The following is a 25,477-nucleotide window of genomic DNA, read 5'->3' as shown; positions in this document are numbered from 1 at the left end:
ATCATTCAATATAAAAACAAATTATCACAATTACAGATCCAAGTTAAAAACAACAGCAGCAAGTGGTAAAAAAACAGCAAGAAAAATGTTTTCAAATCGAGAATACATCACGATAATCAGGCAAACAAATGAATGAAATTAAAATGCACACAACCAAGGCAACAAATTCTTGTTAAATGCAACACCTCATGAGTAATATTTATCAATAATCAGTGATATATTCCAACACAGAGCATTGACGCGTTTTAGTGGGTTCAACGATATATCACCCCCACCTTCTTCAGGAACGCAAAAATTCTTCCCACCTTGTTTCAATAGTTCTCCAAATAAAGGTACTCCCCAACTCGGATTTAATACAGAGATGCGGACTATAATCCTCACCATACAAAGCTTATTAAACGATGGAAAGCACTCTCGATTTTATAAAAGGCACACAAGCTCTTTTCCAAAATTACGCTTCCTTATGTTCGTGAAAACATGAAAAATATCCTCCCAATCTGTAAAGTTGTAAGAATATCCAGGCTACTATCGTCTCTCTCGTGTACGTTCAGAAAGGAGGGAAGGCAAATTCTCACTCCGCACCATATTCAATAGAGCATATCAACACTGGGTACTCTGCCTCCATATCTGACACATATCTCCATATCTGACACACACATAAGGAGGCAGAGTACCTTATGTTGAATCCCCCATATTAGGAACATATCTTTACATTACAGATATGCTTTACACATTGGGAGGATATCTTTCATGTTTTCACGAACATACGGAAGCGTACTTTTGTAAAAGAGCTTGTGTGCCTTTTATAAAATCGAGAGTGCTTTCCATTGTTTAATAAGCTTTGTATGGTGAGGATTATAGTCCGCATCTCTGTATTAAATCCGAGTTGGGGAGTACCTTTATTTGGAGAACTATTGAAACAAGGTGGGAAGAATTTTTGCTTTCCTGAAGAAGGTGGGGGTGATAAATCGTTGGACCCACAGAAACGCATCCATGCTCTGTGTTGGAATACATCACAGATTAATGATAAATGCAACACCTCATGAGTAATATTTAACAAGAATTTGTTGCCTTGGTTGTGTGCATTTTAATTTCATTCATTTGTTTGCCTGATTATCGTGATATATTCTTGATTTGAAAAACTTTTTTCTTGCTGTTGTTTTTAACTTGGATCTGTACTTGTGATCATTTGTTTCTATATTGAATGATATATTTGAGCATTACATTTGTCTTTGAAATGTATGATTTTTAAATGTGTGATTTGGTATTATACGTACATATATAATTTTAATAAATTGTGAGAATAAGTAAAAATTATAATTATACATTTCTGCATTGATTTGATTTTTTAGTTCATGAATTTTGCACCTTCATGTTTGGTTCACCCTGGTTGATTGAGATGAATTGGTGGTGTATGCGAGTAGTAGTTGTTGCGGTTAAACATTTGTTCCCAAGGGGATTGTTTTCTGACTTTGGTCTTTAGGTACCCTACCCCTTTGGTGTTATAGGGCCCCTCTCTCTTTTTCTGAAAGCCTTGGCCTGGGCTCCTGGCACCTGGCGGCTTGGCTCGGGCTCCTGACACCTTGGCCTGGTCCCCCTGAAGCCTTGGCCTGGTCCCCCTGAAGCCTTGGCCTGGTGCCCCTGAAGCCTTGGCCTGGTGCCCCTGAAGCCTTGGCCTGGTGCCCCTGAAGCCTTGGCCTGGTGCCCCTGAAGCCTTGGCCTGGCGCCCCCAAAGTCTTGGCCTGGCGCCCCTGAAGCCTTGGCACCTGACTCCTTGGCCTGGTGCCTTGGTTTGGGCTCCTGGCACCTTTTCCTGGGCTCCTGGCGCCTTCGCCTGGGCACCTGGCACCGTGGCCTGGGCTCCTGATGCCTTGCCCTGGTGCCTGGTTTGGGCTCCTGCCGCCTTGGCCTGGGCTCCTGGCGCCTTGGCCTGGGCTCGTGGTGCCTTGGCCTGGGCTCGTGGTGCCTTGTCCTGGGCTCGTGGTGCCTTGGCCTGGGCTCGTGGTGCCTTGGCCTGGGCTCGTGGTGCCTTGGCCTGGGCTCGTGGTGCCTTGGCCTGGGCTCGTGGTGCCTTGGCCTGGGCTCGTGGTGCCTTGGCCTGGGCTCCTGGTGCCTTGGCTTGGGCTCCTGGCGCCTTGGCTTGGGCTCCTGGCGCCTTGGCTTGGGCTCCTGGCGCCTTGGCTTGGGCTCCTGGCGCCTTGGCTTGGGCTCCTGGCGCCTTGGCTTGGGCTCCTGGCACCTTGGCCTGAGCTCCTGGCGCCTTGGCATCTGGCACCTTGGCTTGGGCTCCTGGCACCTTGGCTTGGGCTACTGGCTTCTAGGTCTGGCTCTTGGTCTGGACCCTACCTTCTTGGTTGGGCACCTGCCGGCTTCTGTTGGTGCTTGCTTTCTCGTCGCTGCTTGCTGGTATTGTGTGCTGTCCTTTGCCAACTTCTCCTCCTCTTTCAGTTCTCCCTTGCTTACAAAGGTTTTCTTTTGCTTCCTCTGGCTCACATGGGCTTCTCTGGCCCTCACTCTCTTTCTTCTGGCTGTCCTTCTGTTCCAACACTCTTTCTAGCACTTCCCCCTTTTCTCTGATCTCGCTTTGTCAAATTTTTTACATGAGTTCTTACTCTTTTTCACTTCCCCCAGCACTCCATCCACTCACTATTTGACCCCCCCTCACCCCCCCCCCCGCTTTGATTCACTTGTACTCCAGCTCTTCCATGCTTCCTACTCCCTCCTTTTCTCTTGCCCCACAACCCTTAGGTCCCTCTCCTAAGTTTTCCTCACACCCCTTCCACTCCTCGCCCGCCTCTCCATACTCCTGCCCCATGACCGTCGTCACCCCCCACCCCCCGCTCTTTCTCTCTCCCTCTACCTTCTGTCACTTTTTCCAGTTTAGCTGGTTCTCCCTCCCTTCCACCTGGCTATCACTGACTGCTTTCCATTTAGCTCTCACTTACTCCCATCGGGTTCTCCCTCACCCGGCGACATTTGTCAACCGCTCACTCTCAGTCCAGCATCGCCTCTTTCTCGCTACCTCGCCCTTTCGTTGTCAGCTTGCACTCCTCTCGCCCTCACTTCCCCGGCATTCCTTTGGCTCTCTCGCTCTCTTCTTTCATCATCACGCTTTTCAGCATTACCTTGAGCCTCCCTGACATCCTGGCCCCACCATTTCATTCTACATTAACGTTTTTCTGTTCAGCTGTGCAAATCCAGCATACAGTTAAATCATTTCAAGCATGTGTTATAAACCCCATCCTTTCATTCACAACTGGGTCGTGCCCGTTGTTCTCGTTACTGCGCTGTACCTGTGCTGGATGGTAAAGCTCATGTAACTTGCTTACACGCTCACTCACAGCTCACAGTTTTATGTGCTCCTCAGAGTCCCCTGGTGATCGCAAATTATGACAATCGGGCCCGTGTTAGCCATAATATGACAACCCTTTGGACCTACAACAATGCTGGTAACGAGTCTCACGAGCCCTGTAAATAAATGTTGAAACGACGCAGGTTGAAAATGCAAGAGCTGCATGCGCTTAAAGGAGGGGCTAGTCCTTACTGGGTGGGAGCGAGGGAGGAGGTGCCCCCGGGGCGGGGGGCGGGGTGGGCTTGTTGGTACCCCCCTGTCGGTTTCCTTCATTCTTTCCTCATCCTATTCCTATCCCCCCTGCCCTCTTTTGCCCCTGACCCCCCCCCCCCCCCCCATCAACTCCCCAAGGAAGAGTTGCTGATTGTGCCTTCTGTCCTTGCATCTGAAGGTTCCTCTGATGTGCTCCGCACACGAGGGGTTAAGTCAGCTGGTAGAAATTCATAACTTTGCTTGAGGGGGAATGTGGAGGAATTATCATTCTGTTGAATCTTTCATTGGGTTTGTTATGAGAGCTGGCTGCTGCCTGTCCCGGGGGCGGGAAGGGGGGTAGGGGGCTTTGAGAGCCGGTGATAGTAATTAGTGTGCGGAGTGCATTAATGAGGCTTGTTAATGCATTGCCGGCCAGCTCACCTTTGCCCCCGCGCATCATATCGGCGGGTTATTAAAGCGCTCCAGGCACCGCGAGAGTGGAACTCCTTTGCGAGCAGCAGGTGGGGCCTCTCTAGGGCTAGTGCTCCTTTTCAAGCCTTCCTCTCTGTGTGTACACCCTACAGTGATCTATGGAGGAGGGGGTGCGCCACAATGTACTCCATGTTTTAGGCTCCATGCCTGCTTCCTGCAATGATCTATGGAGGAGGACAGGTGTACAGCGATGCAGCACATGTTCACCCCCCTGATGTGCACCTTAGAGCAGTGCTTCCCAAGCTTTTTCGACCTGCGGCTCCCTGTACCAATTGGGCATTGGACGTGGCTCCCCTTTCTGTTAATTTTTTTGGGGACGGGTGGGGTGTAAGTACGCCCAGCCTCCGAAGTATTTCCATTTTTCTTGCTGAAAATAATTGGGATGAAGACGATGAAGGAATTAGAATCCTAGATGTAATCCTATCCACTCCACTGCTGAGCCCCATGAAGTATCTACAACTGATTGGAGGGACACTGATTTCTTGGAGAAGTGAACTGTTACTGCATTGTGATGTAGCGCTCTTTGAAGAGGTGTGTCTTTAGGTCATTCCTGAGCAGGGTTTGTGAGGCCCTTCTAGATAAAGGAGTATTGTGTCAGATCATAGGTGCATTGATCGAGAGGTCTGCATCTGCTGTGTAGTTTTTTCTGTTTTTGCACATTGCCTCCAGTCTGATGGGACCAGGTAAACCCTCATCTGGCTTGCTCCCTTTTAACTCAGTGCTCTTTAGGAGTGTGTTTTGTGTACATCTCCTGTCTGCTCCTTCCTAACTCCAGACTTTGAGTTCTCATGCATGCTGTCTGTCTCATGCCTTCTGTCTGTGTGTTCTTGCCTCCTGTCCGTGTCCTCATGTCTTCTGACTGTGTGTGCATGCCCCCTGGGGAGAGCCTGGTACCTGCCAGGAGAGCTCAGGACTCGGTGCTCCCTTGCTGCTCCTAGTTCCCAATAATGCACTTTCTGGGCTCTCCGGTGACGGGAGCATGCTATGCTGCCTGTGCCTCTTTCTCAGCGCTAGGATGACAATGCCATCAGTGCTCTGCCAGCTCCTCCCTGGGCTCCCAGACCCTTCCCTCCAAGATCTCTCCCACCACACACACTGTCTTTACCAATTTTTTCCTGTCACCTTGGTTTGGACACATTTTTACACTTTGATTCTTTTTGTTTGGGACTCCACGTTCTGTTGCATCAGTGACATTAGTTTATTTATCGGCATTTGTTCTGACTTTTGGCCTATTTTGTTTTACACTTTAGTGTCTGACCTTTGAGTTTGAACTCCTGCTTCTAACCAATGCTATTTGCTTTTAGTCTTCTGCTTCTGATCTGTGACAGTCACTTATGGAAATGTTCATTTATTTTGAGTGAAGTAAGCATCAAAATATTCACTTCTTCTGCAATCTGAATGAACTCGAACATAAACCTGCATTGGTTGAATACTGCAGATGTCATGCCCCCCTCTTATAAAAACATACACAGGCTATCAGAAGTGTTCAACATTTATAACTTAGCATGAAACTTGTATTTGTGAATTCATTCATTTTTTCACTAATAACTGGAGTCAATTACACCCTGAGCATTATAAATAACTTAGCTTTGACACTTTAACTGCACACTACCCATTGAAATGTTTTCTTTCATCTGCCTCCGCTGACTGGCCTAATATTCCCTTGTCACATACTGGCCAGAGAGACCTGAGGGCGTGAAACTAGAGCTCTGTGCTTCAGAAAGACATGATTAACAGCCAAATTCATGTCAATTCTCAAACTGTGTGCAGCGCCCCTGACTTGCTTTGACTGCGCTCTGGGGTGCTGCGGAGCACAGATTGGGAACCCCGGCCATAGAGTGTTGTACAGAGGAGGGGGTGCACCACAATGTACACCATGTTTTACGCTCCATGTCTGCTTCCTGCAGTGATCTACGGTGGAGGACAGGTGTATAGCGATGCAGCACATGTGTTCATTCCCCTGGTGTGCACCATAGAGTGTTGTACAGAGGAGGGGGTGCACCACAATGTACACCATGTTTTACGCTCCATGTCTGCTTCCTGCAGTGATCTACGGTGGAGGACAGGTGTACAGCGATGCAGCACATGTGTTCATTCCCCTGGTGTGCACCATAGAGTGTTCTACAGAGGAGGGGTGCACCACAATGTACACCATGTTTTACGCTCCATGTCTGCTTCCTGCAGTGATCTACGGTGGAGGACAGTTGTACAGCGATGCAGCACATGTGTTCATTCCTCTGGTGTGCACCATAGAGTGTTCTACAGAGGAGGGGTGCACCACAATGTACACCATGTTTTACGCTCCATGTCTGCTTGCTACAGTGATCAATAGCGGAGGACAGTCGCACAGCGATGCAACACATGTTCATCCCCCTGGTGTGCACCTTAGAGTGGTCTACAGAGGAAGGGGTGCACCTCGGTGCATACCATATTTTACACACTCTGTATGCTTCCTGCAGTGATCTATGGAGGAGAGCAATGCACCCCAGAGTGGTCTACAGAGGAGGGGGTGTGCCACAATGTACACCATGTTTTACTCTGCATGTCTTCTTCCTGCAATGATCTTTGGAGGAGGAATGGCGTAGAGCAATGCATCCCATGGGTTCCTCTCCATGGTACACACCTTAAAGGGCTCTACCAAGGAGGAAGGGAGCACCACGGTATATTCTTTATGCTCCTTGTCTATTTCCTGCAGGGATCTGTGGTGGAGGAAAGATACAAGTAATGAATACATGTGTCCACCCCTCCTACCCCCCTTTTGGGTGTACACCTTAAAATGGTCTACAGAGCAGGAAGGGAGAACAGCTTTATGGACGATGTGTTCCACTCCTTATGTACACCTTCCAGTGGTCTACGAAGGAGGAAGCGGGCTCAGCATCCATCATCAAAAGAGTTCTACTTCCTACAGTGGTCCTTCGAGGAGGGAGGGAGGGATTTGCAGCAATGCATCCAATGTGGTTCGCTACTTGTGTACCCCTTAATGTGGTCAACTGAGGAGGAAGGGGGTACAGTGATGGATCACGCATATGTTTCTCTCCGTGTCAGCATCCTATAGTGGTCTACAGAGTAGGGAGGGAATTGCAGCAATGTTTCATCCCATGTGTTCCACTACATGTGTATTTTCTACAGAGGTGTGTTGGGAGAGCGGACTAGACAGACTGTGATGTCTCCATAGCTTCCCACCAAGTCTGCTTCTTGCAGTGGCTTCTGAAGGAGGGAAGGAGTCCGCAATGAATTCTATGTATTCTACTATCTGCCAACTTCCTACAGTGACCTATTGATTCAGGGAGTACTACGATGCATCCCATGTGTTTCACTATATTCCTCCTTCTTACAGTGGCCTATGGATGGAGGATGGAGGGAGTACAGCTATGTGTTCCACTAAATGCCTACTTCTTACATTACCTGTGGAAGAAGCTGGGAGTACAGCGACGCACCCCATGTGTGTAGCTCCACGTGTACATTCTGCAGTAGCCTATGAAGGAGGGAGGGAGGGAGGGAGCACCGAGATGCATTATGTGTTCTTCTCCACATCTACTTCCTACATTGATGCATCAAGAAAGAATAGATGCCCTGCGATGCCTCCAATGCGTTACATTGCATGCTTACGTCCTACAGTGATCTACGAAGGAGGAAAGGAACTTGGCGTTCTATTCTCTGCATTGCATTGTCCTAAAATTGTCGATGAATGAGGCAGGGAGCACAGCATTGCACCCGTATGTTCTGCTTCATGTCTACTTCGTGCAATAGTCAATAAAGGAAGGAGGGGGAGGCAGCAATACCTCTCATGTCTTCCTATCCATGTCTGCACCCTGCAGTACTCCATGGAAGAAGTAGTGAGACGCTGCGAGGCATCATGTGTTCTGCTGCAGTAGTCTGTGGAGGAGGAACTAAGTCGCAGCACTGCTCATGCCTGCTGCTTCACGTCTCCTTTCTGCAGTTATCATTCGAGAATAGAGGAAAGCACAGCCCCACATTCCATGGGTTTTGCTCTGTGTACTTGCTACAGCATTCTATAGTGGTGGGAGGCACAGTGATTCCCCCCCCCCCCCCCCCCCCCCCCCCCCCATGTTTGCATCCTTCAGTTGTCTGTAGTGGCACAAGAACCAAGCAACTTCATCTGTTTAGCTCCAAGGCTGTATGCTGTAGCTGGCTATAGGGTAGGATAGCTTAAGTTATAAAGCAGAAACCTCTGCATCTGCCACGGTCAGTGTTATGAAGTAGATCGGCCTATGCACAGAGTACTAACCAACCTGCAGACCTCTTCTTCGCCACTCCCATCAAGCATTGAGGGTTTTTTACATGTTCAGTCTCAAGTCAAGTCTGCAGGTCTACATAGCAGTCGATCTCGAACTGTTCGTCTATATTGTCAGTGCCACTCAGCACGCCTGTATTCCGCAGCCATTGTTTGCAGATCAGACTGAGAGCCCTTTGCTAAAAAATCTGAGTATAGCCTGCCCCCCTTCTGTGTATTAATCTCCATCTCTGTAAATTAAGCCTGTCCTTGTTGTCAGTGATCTCCGGTCTGTGAGTGTGTCTTATGCTAAGTAATACATTTGAGGTCTCGGAGTGTAGCCTACTGCTGTGTGTAATACACCACTTGTCTTTGGGCTCAGTGTGCCCTCCGGTGTAATAACCCTTCCTTTTAACATACAGTCTCCATGTGCTGGGGCCGAAACAGTCTTTCATCTGGCTCTCTCCTCTCACCGCAGAATCTGAACTTCACCGGGTTCCGGAAGATCCTGAAGAAACATGACAAGATTCTGGATACTCCACGAGGTGCTGACTGGCGTGTTGGTCACGTAGAGGTGGCACCTTTCTACACTTGCAAGAAAATCAACCAGCTGATATCTGAAACAGAGGTATGTAGCACAGACTGATACTTTAACCACAAAGAAAGTCTTTGACCTGGTAAACTGTAAAACATGTTTTAGAACACTGGCATTTCCTTCCCCAGTTTGCCAGGTTAATTCATCAAATGTATGCAGAGCTTCACTAGAGCTAATTTTGAATGGGTAGGCTTGTTGTTGAGAATATGATGAAACATTGGAATGTCCTTTGCAATTTGTTTTTTATTGATAGATTATCTAGGCAAAGTATTACAAATTCCTACATAGTTGGCCACCTTATTTGCAGACTTGAGGTCCATTCAACTGACTGGGAATCTGGCTGTCAGACACCACCACTCCCAAAACCCTGCTTGATGTTGCCTACAACTGGTTAGTTAGAAGCCAAGAGCACTGACTTGGGGTTTCAGCCCCATTTTTAGGTTTCGCCTAGACAGCGCTTGGGCTGTCTTTTCGAGACATGCTGTATTGAGGATATGGGCATAAAGCTCCGCCCACTTTCCGCCCATCTTTTTAAATTGGCTCTTTTCCCTGTCCTTTGTAAATGGTGGCTTTTCATTGGTCAGTAGGTTTAGTAGTCCCTCTTTAGTACTCCCTTGTCTCTTCTTGTATCCTCCCATGAGCACACCCCCTGTTACATGTGTTGTTACTCCCTAGGTTTTAATTGCAACCTCGAGGCACTATTTTCTTAAAAGGCTTAAGGCAAGACACACACTTGATCCAAAGCTAGGCTGGCAGTGGTTGCTTCACTCACTAGAACATCTCACATTTATATGAGACCGTCTATAAATTTCCCTTCATCAGCTCCACACACAATACAACGTAATCCGAAATTAATGTAATAATTATTTTGTCACAATTCAAACCTACTAATTGTATATATGGACATAGCTATTTGAATGTACTCGTAGTACTATAATGGGTTGCGTAGATTTACCCCTAACTTCTGCATGGTGCAGTACCATATCTGACCAAAAGAGGTCTCCTTTGGGCCACATATGATACTGCACCCTGCAACATGGCTAGGTAAAAAACATTGCCATTTATAATGGCTATAACTCCAACTTTGTAGACATGCAGTGCTGGTTCCTTGCTCACTAGGCACGTCTAGGAGCAGCTTGCGGTACTGCACCTAGACATGCAGTGGTGGTGCCTTGCTCACTAGGGACCACTAGGAGCAGCTTGCGGTACTGCACCTAGACATGCAGTGCTGGTGCCTTGCTCACTAGGAACCTCTAGGAGCAGCTTGCAATACAGCACTGAGACATACAATGGTGGTTCGTGGCTCACTACGCAAGCATTTGCAATGCACTAGGTCTTGCATTACTGAAAGTATGAACTATTGGCATTGCATTATTATTTGCAACGCCAATACCACAAACTATCAGTAATGCGAGATCTATTGCATTGCAAACGCTTGTTCTATCATGTCTGTAGACGGGGTTTGTATATTACCCTAGCACAGTTCTAGAACTAGTTTGTGTATCCATCTCCAGACGAACCTCCAGCAGACTTTGTCTGTGTCAGCAGGAAGAAGTGTTGGAACCTAGAGCACAAAACGCAAACACTAAGGGGAGAGAAACCTTCACAACTTACACTTATCAGCCCTTTGAAAATAGCATCTCCTGGTGTACAAAAGGGCAGGTCATGATTAAAGACTAGTTCTAGACTGGTAAAGAGACTGCTTCGTCTCCCCACACTGCTTATCAACCTTATGAGCATGACAGCTGAACGGAACAAAAGAGCAGGACCTGCGAAGAGGCTTGTCATCCCTGCTCTTATAAAGAGAACGCAGTCTGCAGCCCTCGCACAGCCTATCGTCTCAGAACTCGCACAAGCTTCGGGAATGGCAGCAATATCAGGCAGACTATATCCAGCCCCCATTTTGTACAGTATTCCTACATTGAAAATCTAAAATAGATTCAACTGTGCCCTCAGTCATCCATGACCACATTCTCCGGTTTCATTCAAAATATATGCAAAATCAATAAGCAGCCGATGCAGCAAACAACCCACTTGCTGCAGACTGGACAAACACTTTACATAGTGGAGGCCAGTACCCATTTGGCCACATCAGGCAATAGGTAAAGACTCCTATTCCGCCACTATAAATCAAAATGGCGTCCTCTGTTAGTCCAGAGCAGTGTTCAACAATATAGATAAAAAGATATCACAGCAAGGCACAGTGAAATGGGCCAAAGAAATCCTAAAAAAAACAGGGTCTAAACAGAGAAAATCTCAAACTAATAATAAACTTTAAAAAACGAATGAAAAAAGGGAAGTTTTATTAACATATCTAAAATGCACACATGCCAACTCCCATTTCTCTATAATAGAGAAATGCGTTGTGCCAGTCGAGAGTGCTCTATTAAAAAATGCTCGGCATCTCAACTTCATAGAAGTGCTCAAACAAAATAAAGCAGCAAGAACCTCATACATACTTCAGACAGGTCGTTGAAACGGCAAATATGCTTGTTGCATGTTTAAAGTACACGTATTTGTCCCGAAACATTTGCTTCTCATTTACACAAAATGCACTTCTTTTTCTTAAAACACCAGATTGTCATATCTAATTTGACCAAAAATATCAGTTTTCATTTGCAGCATGTTACAGAATATTTCTTTAATTAAAAATCTTTTTATTGATTTTTATAAACCCAACAAAGGGCCGTCACTGGCACCAGTAATATCTAGAGGCAATGTACAATAACTAACACATTAACTGTGTAGAAATGGGGTGTCTTTCTGCATTGTTAATCTGCAGCTGACAAGTGTTAACCGCTACTGTTTTCCCCATTCTTCGATCTGAACAGGCAGGTCTTCAGAGACCCTTGTTAGAGTTCCATGCACCCCAAATCTTTCCCCACTTCCTAGTGCACCCCCAGCCTCCAGATATCACGTGCTCTGACAGCATGCATCATTCCATGTCTTGGTTCCAATCCTGCAGAGTCTGTCCTTTGCTCGCACCCTAGTGCCTGGCAATATTGTGCTTAGCAAATACCACGCCCAAGGCAAACCACAGTTTCAGGTTTTTTGGTACATTTTCTTCCCACCAAATGTGTAACACAAATCATTTGTTCGTAGTTCCAGCTCAGGGGCCTACGACCTGCTCCATGCATCTCCCAGTCTCCTAACACTGTATGTTGGGGCATGTCCAAAGGATATAGCTAAGGAAACCCACCCAAGCACTTCCTCTCACTCATAGCTCCAAGTCACTCCTTCCCATCCTATATAGTGCCATCCTGGAGTAATATGACCTATGGAGAACGCAGAGCTGTACGAGTCAGAAGCCAGATCATATCGCTATGTCACCCCCTGCTGTTTAAAAAATAGGCTGCCATGTTACAGAAATGCATGCCCCATTGCCTGTAGTCTGCTCAGGGAGACCGCAACCTGAGTCCCTCTGCCATGGCCAGCCTTCGGTGCTGATGCAGTCAGCATTGCCTGGTGGAGGGCAGCCTTGGTCGTAGGCTTACAGAGGCGGAAGACAGTCTGCTGTCTGCTCTTTGAGCCAATGGAGTTAAACCTCAGCTGAGGAAACAGTTGGCTAAGCAGGGGTTGGACCTAGACATGGGAATGGACATATCCGTGCTGGAATGGACGCCAGTGCTGGCGTGCACATGCAGAATCTGTAAATAGTGCAATGCATGTGCTGGAGCCAAACTTAATTCTGGGGACAGTGCGGGAAGAGTAAACCAAAATGTTCCGGGGTCCCACATATTCGTCGGGGTAGTAAGGAAGAGTGATGTCACCAGCAGTAGATCATTGACAGTAAGCATATGTATCTTTTTCACAAACTTTGCCACTGTAAACTGTAAACTGTAAAAATAAATACGATAGTAGAGCAGTTCTGGCTCTCACATACAAGCTTCTTTTAAAGACAACTTAAGGAGTTCGGGGCTCCGTTGTGCAAATCTTTGTCTATGGGCATATTACGGGTAAGGTAAGTGTGATGGTTAATGCACTTGCTGAAGGATGTGTGCGTGCATGTGAGAGAGACATAGACCTCTGGCAACAGGTTTGAATCATTATAAAATTGGCCGTGGGTTAATATATCTGCTAAAGAGTATTGCAGGTAACGTGAGGGCACAATTTTTTTATGGGTGGAATTGCACACAAAAACCAGACACTCCCGACTGTTGCATAGAGTGTAGATAGTTCTTACATATGTACCAAGGTTTGAAAGTTACAAACTCTTTCGGGATTCCCTGTAGCTCTTGGCAGACTCTTGCTGTTCATTTTGTAAGTCCGTAAAGGATCTGGCAGCAAAATCTGAGATTCCGGCTGTGCACAAAGGAGTTGATGATTATCTGTGAAATCAAGCATTGGACCATTCAGTTAAGGAAAACAAGTATAAAACAACAAGCACCGACCCTTGTACCCACAACGGAACCTGGGTCAATTATACTTTGGAAACACAACGGCACCCATGTCCAACACTTTAAACAAGATCTACCATGCTCATGAGACCAATTCTTCAGTAGGTATGATAGTATATCAAGGAATGAAACCGAAGGACCCAAAATATTTTGTCAGTGTGGTATATAATCTCATAGTATTCTCATAAAATATTAGAACAATCAATGTAGATGGGGCATGATGCAAAAGGTGCTCTGTGCGAAAACAAAAATAGTTTGACATACATAGACATCCTGATAACATAGGGCATTTACATTTTATAACAGATCATCAGTTCTGAATATATCCTTGCACAAAGCAATGTCCATCGGGAAACTTCATGATCATGTCGAAATTTCGACCCATAAAGGAACCAGTCTGCGCATCTCTTTATGACAGCACCATCCAACTAATGACCTGCAAACAAAAATAGGGCCCTTAATAGTATAATCTAATAATTAATATGTGCAAAAAAAATCACATCCCAAACATCAATCTAAAAGGCTGATTCCTATCCTTGCAAGTGAACTCGGGGAATCAATCAACTGGTCCTCCTTAAAAATAAAAAATAAACAGATGGCTATATTTGGAGCAGGACTTTCAAGTGAAATTGACAGGTTAACAATGCATGCCCACTCGTGGTGTGACCAGATATGCCACTCATGCATAAGGCAGATACCAAACATGTGGAAGGTGTAACCGAGAGCATCGTGCTTATTGAAAGTGCTCAAAATTTAACTAAACTCTGTGGCTGGCTGAAATAAAAATCCATGCTACCATGCCACAAGCCAGAGCAACAGTGTCTCCATAACTTTAGGTAATCTATGGTTAGGGGAAGGGACGGGGATGAGCAGACTCCGCTTCCCGATGTCTGCAGACAATAAAGCGGCTGCTCAACACAGATGTTACCATGCTTTCACTGGGCAGCTGGCCTGAGGTGACCTGTGACTCCTGGGTAGTCTCATTCTCAGTCGAGATTCCCCCATTCATGCAATTGCGGTCCGCTGGGCCTTGCCTCATTCCCTTGGATCACGCCACTTCTTCCTGGCAGGCACAGTTCATTTTGTTTGTAGGCTGGGAAGCTTTTTCTCTACAAGTCAAGCAGCAAGGCAACTTCACAGGCTTTCCCGAACTTAAGCCGAGTCTCTGGGGAGAATGTGAACAATGGAGCAGTTCCACTCCTGGCCCTGCCCTTCTCTCCTGTTCTTGCACACAAGTCACCTTGCTGTTGAGTAGATATATTTAACTTAGTACTGGCTGAGGGCCATTACTTAGTCCACTCTCATTTCTGAGACAGCCTGTGTGAAGCCAACCATGGAGTCTTCTGCTTTAAACGTTGAATGACTAGTCTAGTCACAGGAGCATCCGTCTGCTGCAGAAGTGTACATTCAAGTTGGCTTGTCCTCTAGGACAAAAGCAGCCCTGCTCAAAGGAGACCACAATTGTGTGCAGCACACTTGTGAAGTCCAGTGGACTTTAGCACCTATTGGTTCCATTACATACATGTAACCCCCAAACCCTCCACACACAAGCAAGTCACCCTTGTACAAGCATCCTATATACATGTCTCATTCATGGACCCCAGTTAGGGGAGGTTGAATTAACCTATTGCAAGGCAGAACCGGTAGCCCACATCAAGAAACATGTAGCCACGCAGTCAATCTCCCATTGCCTGGTTGGACAGGCTGGAACCACTCTCACAAAAAGTGGTATACTGTGGTTGTGGATGACCCATGAGATCAAAGCCCACTTTGCTTGTCATCAAAACCGTTTTGTTCAAGTGAGAACCTTCAAGGGCTTGCAGGAATGTCTAGCTCACTGTGAGATAACCTACAAAGAGATGCGTGGATAAGGTACAAGGACAGGCTGGCACATCTCCCCGCCCTGCAGAGGACCTTTGTCCAGCTGCATCTACAGGCAAAATATCTGAAGACCTTGGTCACTGGCAGAACCTGCTTACTAACTCAGCAATAATAAACATGGTCACTGCAGGATATGGGCCTTATACTTCCTCTGTAAATGTTACCATCTGAGGTGCTTTAAAAAAGTATGAGCTTGCTAGATATAACAGAGTGTTATCTCACTCAGCCAGAATCCAAATTTGTCCAGCTATATAGGGCTCTCGTAAGAGCAAAAAGTCTGGCACTCATAAACTGTCTTCATTAAACGTGAACAGAGGACTGGCTACACTTTTGATCTATTTGTAAAATATCAGAGGGTCATCAAAAATGTGTCCATAAGTGCCTCCAGTTAATTAAGTGCTCCGACACCACCAATTCTAGTACCTGTGATATATAAACTGCAAATAAATAAAGGCAATTTCAATTTATTTATTGCATTTGGTCATTTGAAAACCTTTACTTAAAAAAATAAAACCATTACAAGTAATGAAACAATACAGGTTAATAACGGAGTGTCAGAGGAAATGTGATTAGGATAGACGAGTGTAGGAAAAGTAGATTTGTGCTTTGCTGCAGCAAAAAACAAATTCATAAATCTATGAGCATCGTACAAAACCTGTTTGCAGTTAAGAATACATTTTATTCAAAAGAGCAATGTCTTGAGCGGGAGACTGATGTGGAATTCCTATCACATGACACCCAGGGCATATTCTATAACCTCAAAGAAAAAAAAGTTCACTTATTTGGTTCACTGGACAAGTAGGTCCAATCCCCTGCAGCACAAACCCTTTGGCTACCAGTTTACAATATCATAAATGGATCTTTGAAAAAATTGTCTGCAGCTAAGGCAAGTTTTGCATCCACATGTATCAGTTGTTCTATATTCTGTACCCATGATTCATTAATGCAAAGCCTTTACAATTAAGTGGGTGCTTGAAGGAAATGCTTTGAGCTCAGCTTGGTTCCAGCATAAAACATATATGTATGTTTGCAAAATTTGACAGTTTGAGGCTGCCAATAATGGTCCGTGATTGCTCCCAGAATATAAGGAAATACATGCAGAAGCCTGAAAGCATGATTGGTGATTGTTTGCTTTCAAAATAAAATGTACACAAAAAGAATTTGCAACTCGATTTTTTTTTTCTAATCTATTGTGGAACTTCAAACGCATATCTCTGAGGCATCGTTTAGTAAAACAGACTCAACGGACATATCAACGGTGTAATTTCTGATTCCATGTTACCTACAACACATGTATGTAGATTTGCAAAAAGTGACAAAAACAGAGCCTTTCTAGAATCCAAACCCTGATATATTGTGAGCTATGATACATGGAGATAACACCAAAATCTGTCAGCTCACTGCATGGCACCAAAAGGGACAAGTGGATTTCTTTTACAGGGCAAGTAAATTTCTGAAGTGTCCCATCCCTTGGACAAGTAGATGTTTTATACAATTCTACACCCTTAAAGAGAACCTCAGTGAACATAACTGTAGGTAACCATCTCCGAATTGTAGGCTAAACAAAACATTCTCAAACACCATGTTGTAATGAAATCTATGATATATGTGGAGGGAAATTGGCGATAATAACTTCTGGAGACAAATGGTAAAGGTTGTGCCTGATGAAGCTTAATGTCCGATTTGGATCCAATTTGTCGATTTGTTTCTGTGTTTTTAGAATTTATTACATGCAAAAGATTCCATTAAGGTCTATCTTCGTGAAATATTATGAAGCTACTAGTAACTGGGAAAATACATTTTGGGCAAAGGTAAATGAATACTGGAAAGAAATGTATTCCCTAATCAACTTTGTTGTATAAGCACCCATTATTTAGTTAAAATAGGGTTGTCATGCTTGGATGGTACTGGTTAGGCACTGCTTCAAATTGGTTAGCTCAAAATTAAATTTTATATTCAAAAAGTCCCTCAGAGCCAGATCCCCCTGTAGCCCAGAGACAAGTGAAGGGGTCACAAGTAGATTAAAGGATTCGACAGGTTGAAACGTGTGATGACAACAAAAGAACTGTGTTGCAAGAGGAGAAACTTAAAATGAAACATGTCTTACTATCTAGAGTACATTGTTGTGCACATTTTTAAGATACTATGAACCATCCATCGATCTCTTATGGACGGACTCTTGCCTTCATCACCAGTCAACACTAAGATATACCCCATCGATATATGCTCAGTCATGGTGAAGCTGGTATTTGGTCCAAAAATTAACAAAACATTGAAAAAGGCAGCCCAGCTTCTTGTTACCATACTCTGGAGTTCTTTATCCAGCAAACTTCGTACTTTTACCTATATTGTTCCTATGGTTCTTTGTACCAAGAAACCATTGTCGATCATGCACTCTATGAGGACATTTAACATAACCTAACCAGATCAACAGGTATTGGAAGAGAAAAGACTTTGGTTTAATTCTGATTGCATGGACGTTATCACTATGAATCACATCTATAAATGGTAAAACAGTTTTATAAAATTATTTTGTGATGTCTTTTTTCGCTGAAAAAGAAAATGCAAGAATTAAATCAAGATTACCACACACATCGACAACGACCTGCAGAGATCTGTAAAACATATGCATGGAAGTTTGTTGAAACAATTTGCAACAGTTGCTACCTACATGCTTATTTTAGAGCAAATTATGAAGTAGGACAATTTCTTTATCAATAATCTTCTTACCTGTCTTCTCTTTAAATGTTTCTATATTATTAAATGCATGTGAATCTATTGAAGATCTCATCTTAAGAAAGAAATACTATTCAATAATTGTCCCACAAGATGCCTCAATCATTGTTTTTTGCCGTTGAGTATACTTTCTCATGTTACTTTGGGCCTTATGTACGTAGAGGTAGATTGTGAATGGTGGATGCAAATTGCCTACCAAGGTTTTGCAATCTTTCAGTCTTCTGCAATGTGATCTTTGTACATATAGGTTGCTTTGCAAATGCTCTTTTGGGGGAGTGTTGAAAAATGACGTGTTTAATTTTAATTACGTTGTGACTCCTTATAATTGACTACAAACACAGATGGAGGCTTGCTAGGAAAGACAGACCTTTATCCCCATGTTCACATTATCAAACTAAGTTGGTTGTCCGTATCCAATCGAAGGTTTTAAGCCTGAAATGCCCCATTCTAATAGTGATTCAGGATGAGTTACAGAACCCCTTTTGAAATTTGGAAAGGATTTTTCAACTCACAAAAGTGTTTTTGTACAATAAAATCTGAGCTTTTGTGGCCGCAAGCCATGTGATTTTACAAATTGCATACTTTGGGACTGCAACATACTAGAGTACAAAAGGCCTCTTGTTCTTGCTCCAAATTGAAGCTGACATGGTGCTTCGATGTAAAGGATTATGTAGAGATTTAGAGTTACCCCCACAAGGTTAAAAACTAGAAATGCATCTTCTGGAGGGTATATTAAAAAGGGAATTTTTACAAGATGGTTAAATGTTGAAGAAAGTGTTAATTGTAACTGTCTAATCCATTGAGTTGATGCTCCAGCAGTAGCCTATGCGAGAAGGTTGTAGTAGAATATTTTCCATTATGTCCATCTTCTCAGTTTGTGTGCTATGCTTTTCCCATCAGACTGTGGTGACCAATGACCTTGAAGATGGAGACAGGCAGAAGGCCATGAAACGATTGCGGGTGCCTCCTCTCGGTGCAGCACAGGTGAGAATGTGTATTATCTTGTGAAGCAGGATTGAAGACCGGTCATGCCTTGCGGAACGGTATGTGCAAGAGTTTGCTACACATTGTGTTAATGCTGGCGAGAGGTAATGATCACCTTGTGGGGCAGCGCAGGTGTCCTAGTTTCACCTTGTGAGCAGTAAAAGGGACAGGTCATTCTTTACAACTTGCGGCCAAAACAGGTGAAGGCTATTTATTCTTTATAAGTAAGTGCAGGGCATGCGTCATTGCACTTTGTGTTATAGCATACTTGAGGTCATACCAGGTTCTACCTCCTGCTCAGGCAACCATTCAGACAAGATACACCACCAAGCAAGTATGATCACACACCTTCTGTCACTTTCCTCTGTTAATCTGATGTAGATTAGGGATATCAATACTGCACACCACCTTACACACATCATGAAACTCCTCACCAGCCAGGTTTGCCTGAGTGCTCCCCAAAAAAGCCTGACTCAAACTTTGATATTCACCACCCCAAAGATATTACCTGGCAGTAGGAGTTCATAAAGACACTCCCCGTATCCTGTCACCCCTGTTGACTGTGAATAATATCTCAAACTATCACAAGTCTGTTATGACCACACCACAGAACCCTCAAGGCACCCTTAGACACTGACATGCGCACTACTGTTTGCACAGACTTTGAAATCATATTTTGTAGTAATTGAGAGAAAGTCGCAACACCAAACTCCTGTGAAGCATGCTATAGATCTAGTCAACAAAGTGCAGTGGGAGTACTTGGAGAGCAAATTGATCTTACCTGCCCCTCAAAAGATGCGCACAAAAAGGTCACAAAATAACTTATATGATTAACAGGGATAAAGTACATTAGCGTCTGATAGCGGAAGGAAAATCTGATAGCAAATGGTGAACAAGGACAAGAAAAGACCTTTTGAATGGGAGGTTGCTCAACTGGTCCCAGACCAGCCTCATCAAATCAGCCGTCTCTAAAATCCCTAGCTGCAGGCCTGATATTGTGGCATAGTATTCAAGACAACAACTGTAGTGTCTCTGTGCCTAGGATAATGGATGAACTGTCTTTGGTCATGGAGGAGGGATTTTGTGGACCTCAAATGGGGTCAATCTTTTCGACATAATTGTGGCTTCTTCGTGGTGTACATCAAGGAAGATTGCCCCCACTGCCCTCTTGGGTGGATGATTGCTGACTGAATCACGTGCTGCCAGGGTATGCCGCATGTGCCGATGGCCATCTGACCGCCCACATTTAAGGCCAGACTGCTCAGCAAGTTCTGCAAGATTAGGTATTCAGCAATGGGGTGCTGTTTTGCCTCCGCACATTTGGTGCACACGGTCAGGCTGGGGTACACCTGTCTGTGAAAACATGGTGTTCTACGTATCACCAGTATCTGATCAGGCACCCAAATCTTACCACTTCATGGCACCTATCCTACTGCTCGAGTAGGGGGGAAGATTTTGTGCAATTCTAGCTACCAAAGGTCCCAAGATTGAATAAGACAGTGCGATCAAAGATTTAATTTAAAAGACAGACAGGCAAACAGACACAGACACACTCTCTCTCCCCCTCTCTCCTGCGTTCGCTCTCTCCCTCCCTCCCCCCCCCCCCCATCGCCTTCTCCTCCACCCCCCACTCCCCTTCCCCACCCCCAATGGCACAGATGTGCAGTCTCACCTGACCTGCATGGATCGACAGAAAACCACAAGATTGGGACCAGTCATTAGAAACATTTGCAGAAAACAAAAGAGGGTCAGGAAACGCATGAACGGGAGATACACAATGTTTCTAAAAAGACTTGGATATTGGTAGGGAGGAAACATTTACAATGTTATAATGGCGAAATGGTTTCTGGGCCCGCTACACGTATAGAATAAGAGTGAGAACATACAGACAAGCATTGAGTTGGGGGGGTCTTGTGACAGATCTGCGTTAGAAGCACCGCGGAGTAAGAAAACGTGCGCACCAGTAGGCAGTGAAAAAGCTGTATAATAGGAGTATGACAATACATTCCACGTTGTGGGCTGCCCAGTTAGAGACGTCGCAGTTGCGGGCATTACACCATGTGAGCATCTCGGCTGGAAAGGGAGTGCACCCTGTATACAGTGCAGGTAGGAGCTCATTGCACCTGTTTTGAAACATATTTTGGTGCAGGTTAGCAAAAACAAGACGTTAACGGAGATGTCCTCTTGGTGTGCAGTGATTTGGTGGCCAGTGATTGCATGCAGTGGTCAGGTCTCCAGTAATCGGCCCCCTTACGCCTTATTGCTTGTGGCCAGAGGGTATGACCATATGTGTATTTGTGTGCAGTAAGCTAGAGCCCATGGTGTTTTCAGTTATGACCCCCCCCCCCCCCCGTGATTGTTTTGGTACAGTGAAGGAGTCTCTAGTGAGTGATTATGTACTGTGTGTAAAGCCCTATTTTCTTTTGAAGGTGGTGTTTAGGGATAGCTGGTCTCTGTATGTACCATGAGTGTATGAAGGAATAGACCTTACCATTTGCACAGATATACTGTTAAAGGAAAATATCCATTCTACGCTTGCCTATAGCGCTATAGGCAAAGGTCTATATGTTGGCATGCATGTTACTGGCGGACAGAGCTTTTAGTATCTATTTACGGGCAGCTCTTCGTATATACAGCGTTTGCAGAGATGTTCTTAGTGTGTTCCTATATAGGTTTGCTATTCTGGTGTTCATGGGCATAAGCATCCTTAGTAGATAGATTCTAAGTGCTTGTGTTGCATTGTTAGATGGATCTTCGTGCTTGTATATGAATTGTCAGCACAGTGTCCATGCATTGTTGGTGTAGAGGCTTTTGAACTTGGCAGAAGGCATTCTTCGAGGCGCGCTGCGCCCGACTCCTTCCTAAACAGGTCTTGACAGATTAACTCTGATGCCTGTTAACTACGTTACTATTTAATCTACGGTAATTGATACCGGTGAGGACTTCACAAGGTGGGCCCTCTTCAGTGGAATTCAGCTCACTACATATGGAATACCCTGACTGAGTCCCTTGGTACTCAAGCTCCAGTGCATTACCTGGGATGCCTGAGTGGCACCAGGATTAGGTTGCCCCCCGTCCCCCCCTTTGTCCTGAGGAAGACTCGCAGCGGAGGTACAAGTCACCCTCTAAGCACAAGCGGAGCTGAAACGTTGACGCACTACCCCTACTTAGGGCCTGTATAGCATCCCATTCCCCTTACCTGATGTTGCAGTTTTGCATTTTACAAAAAAAGTATAATAAATGTTGTAAATAACTTGTTCGGACAGGCCTTCCTGTACTGGTCTCGCTACCAGTCCTTTGTCAAAATTATTGAAAATGTATATAATCTAATCATCTGTGACTTTTCACCTTTCTTACCTTTTCACCAGCACTCCTATCCCCCCTCCCCCCCCTTTCTTCAAGCAATCTTGGTATCTAATTAATTTTGATCCAATTTTGAGTATATGAAGTTAAATATACCTAACCCTAACAAACTCTTGGCGCCCCTCCTCCTTTTGGATGACATTAACTGTATGTTTTTAAACTATGTTACTTTAGGTAGCAAGGTATGTCTATGCGCTCTATTTAGTATTCATCACTAGTGTTTGACTTATTAAGCGACACATATATGAGAAATTACAATTCATTTCTGCTTTAAAGCAGTCACGGACCACCTGTTTCATTACCGCATTGTACCCAGGTCCGGTGGCGATTATTGGGTTACCCCATTATTTTGTAATGGTTGTATATGAATTGTCAGCACAGTGTCCATGCATTGTTGGTGTAGAGCCTTTCTGCTATAGTGTGTGCAGTGTTGGTGATCATTCATTTCGGGTATATATGCATTGTTATCAAAGAAAGCCTTATTAGTGCCTGTATGTGTTTTTTGTTATTGCGGATGTGCTTCTCTATTGTGCAGCTGCTTTGTTGGTGTTTATTGCGCTTTCTGGCTGTGTGTATACGTGTTATTGGAGAGGCACCTCTTGATACTGTATATACGATGTTAGTTCACATGAGTTGCATCAAAAAACACTCAAAAGATCGAAAGCTTCTGGTGCGTTTATGATTCTGTGACTAGTTGAAGCAATTAGTTTGAACAGTTTCTCGTTCAAACCAAAAGGTTTGAATGTAAATAGTTCTAAAATGTCCTCGTGTGTCAAATTTTTTTTTCTTCTGCTTTTCCAACCGTGAAACTTGACTCTAATTCTATCACTGTCTCTAATATTAAAGAAAACTGTTAGCTGACCCCAACCTTAATCCAATCGTCACCTTCACACTAGCCGTTATATTTTACTACAACCCCAATTCTCACCTTCATACTAATCTGTATATTTGTCCACAAACCTAATTCTCACATTACACTGGTCAATGATTGTGGCACCACATGTTTGTGTTTCCAGGTCTGGCTTGGCTGTGCCAATGTCGGCTTTATCAAGCATTATAAATATTTTAAAATATACATTAAGTGGTCTTTGGCTCCACCCAGAGGAGGATTTCTTTATCGTCTCATGCACTTGGCTGTTTGAAACATCGTTCCACCTCCTATGGAGTGCTTGCATTACATTCAATGAGCATGCCTGAAAAAACCATAAACATGTTACTAGACCTGCAGGTCTAGTGACTTCAATAATACTCAACCTAACTGTGATGCTGTTTACCCATAAACATCAAATCCACGTACAACATAAAAAAATGAATGCACACACCAATATCCCACGTGTTTTGTTGTTTGGCTTTTTACCCTCTTACTTCAAGGCTGTAAATAGTAAACAGACTATAGCACAAAATAAATATAGGTACATAGCACTTTCGTAGCACCACTCTCTGTTCAGTGCGAAATCCAAAAATAAATGAGCATAAGTATAAGCCGGTAAGTCCAACGTGAAGCATTATGTCCAAAAGGGGAAAAAGAATACAGAGCATAATACATATGTGTAAGCCATAGGCCAAATTAGAGGCATATAAATAGAATAGGAAAGTCTCAGATTTATAAGATCAAATCAACGAATGCATTGATTTATAGGATAAAGTCCACTTACAACATTACTTAATGTTGTAAGGGGATTTGACCCTATAAATCTGTTACTTTCCTATTCGATGATATGCCTCTCATTTGGCCTTTGACTTACACATCTGTATTGTGCTCTGCATGCTTGGTCCTCTTTTGGACATAATGCATCACGTTGGACTTACCGGCTTATAATGTTTATTTATTTTTGGACTTCGCACTAAATGGTGGTTGATGCTACGAAAGTGTTGTGTACCTACATTTATTTTGTGCTTCGGTTTGTTTACTATTAACAGCCCTGATGAAGTCGGGGGCTAAAAAGCCAAATGACAAAACACGTGTTGACTGTGTAAAGTGCATTATGGATGTATACAAATTGATGTACAGTAATTAAGGAATCAAGAAAAGAATTGGTGGATCCAATTAAAGACAACGGACACTTCACGACTCCTTATTGAATGTTCCAATTTCTTTGAACTCCGAGTGCTCAAGACAATTGTTTTCTCTATGATTTAGTTAGGACTCAAAATGGACTCACAATTCAATCTATACCTTTAGAATTTGCCATTGCTTGTTTAAATGTTGTACTCACTGTGTGTGTGATTATTTATACATAGATAGATATATATATCTGTGTGTGTGTGTGTGTGTGTGTGTATATATATATATATATATAGATAGATATAGATATAGATAGATATATATCTTGTATTGTAGGAGCTCTTAGTGCCCACAGTTTCTTTCAGTCGATACACTCTACTCTTGAATAGTACCCTTGGCAGAAAGGTCCCAAAATGATAGCAAGACGAGAGAAAGAGTGGTTAGTGCTTGCAATCCGGAATGTTACAAGAACATTGTTTTGAGTGTTGAGACAGAGTTGCATTGTCCTCTAGCTAGGACACAGCAGAAAGCTTTCCAGCTCCAAGTCACTCCAGGGAAGCAGTTAATCAAATTGCCATGAAAAAAAGACTGTGCGAAGAGTTAAGCCCACAAACAAAGGCTTTCTCTGGACGAAAGATGTGGAAATAGAGCCATCCCCAGAGGGAGGTTAGGAACAAAGATCAGAGGATGGCTACAAGTAAGAACATGAAGTATTTCTAAATCAGTGCAAACTACATTCCTATCTTTCCAAAGATATCCCAAGGACTTTGGCTAAAGGAACATAGTATGTATGTCACTGGCAATATTTTTATTGGGTGTAACGCAGGACGAACCACTTGATTGTTTACTTTATTACTTTGTCTAACTGAAGTTTTGCTTATGGAGGCTTATCACGAGCTTAAAGCAAACCAATCGTAAGTTCCGGCACTCTCGTCAGGTCTGTTAGTTACGGAAGCTGTAATCTGTAGGCCGTGTTAGAACTGGGTGTCTCATACATAATACAATCAAAAACTCTAAAAACGCACTATTTAACGAGCTCCAGAATAACAATCAGGAACTCCGCAATAAGGTAACTGAGAGTATCTGTAACCAGTTCGCAACTTTATTTGATAACAAGATTGTTCTGATATTAAATACCACTCAGAATGTTACAAACCGGTTGATTTATATATGCTCTTACTGTGAAGATAAGGAATTCAACTAGGAAGACGCATACTTCTGGTCAAAATTAAACACTGCTTTACTT

At 44.0% G+C, this 25,477-nt stretch overlaps 1 protein-coding gene across 1 annotated transcript in view; it reads left to right on the top strand.

Annotated features, from left to right (window-relative positions):
* Window positions 1–25,477, top strand: part of XPR1 (xenotropic and polytropic retrovirus receptor 1) — a 587,601-nt gene that overhangs the window by 334,040 nt on the left and 228,084 nt on the right. The window contains exons 5-6 of the mRNA XM_085601765.1: window positions 8,749–8,898; window positions 18,780–18,863. Coding sequence (XP_085457891.1) covers window positions 8,749–8,898; window positions 18,780–18,863 — 234 coding nt within the window. The remainder of the gene's footprint in view (window positions 1–8,748; window positions 8,899–18,779; window positions 18,864–25,477) is intronic.

Source organism: Triturus cristatus, chromosome 4_2 (assembly GCF_964204655.1).
Source record: "Triturus cristatus chromosome 4_2, aTriCri1.1, whole genome shotgun sequence".
NCBI classification, from domain to species: domain Eukaryota; kingdom Metazoa; phylum Chordata; class Amphibia; order Caudata; family Salamandridae; genus Triturus; species Triturus cristatus.
This window is presented reverse-complemented; position numbering and strand designations above follow the sequence as displayed.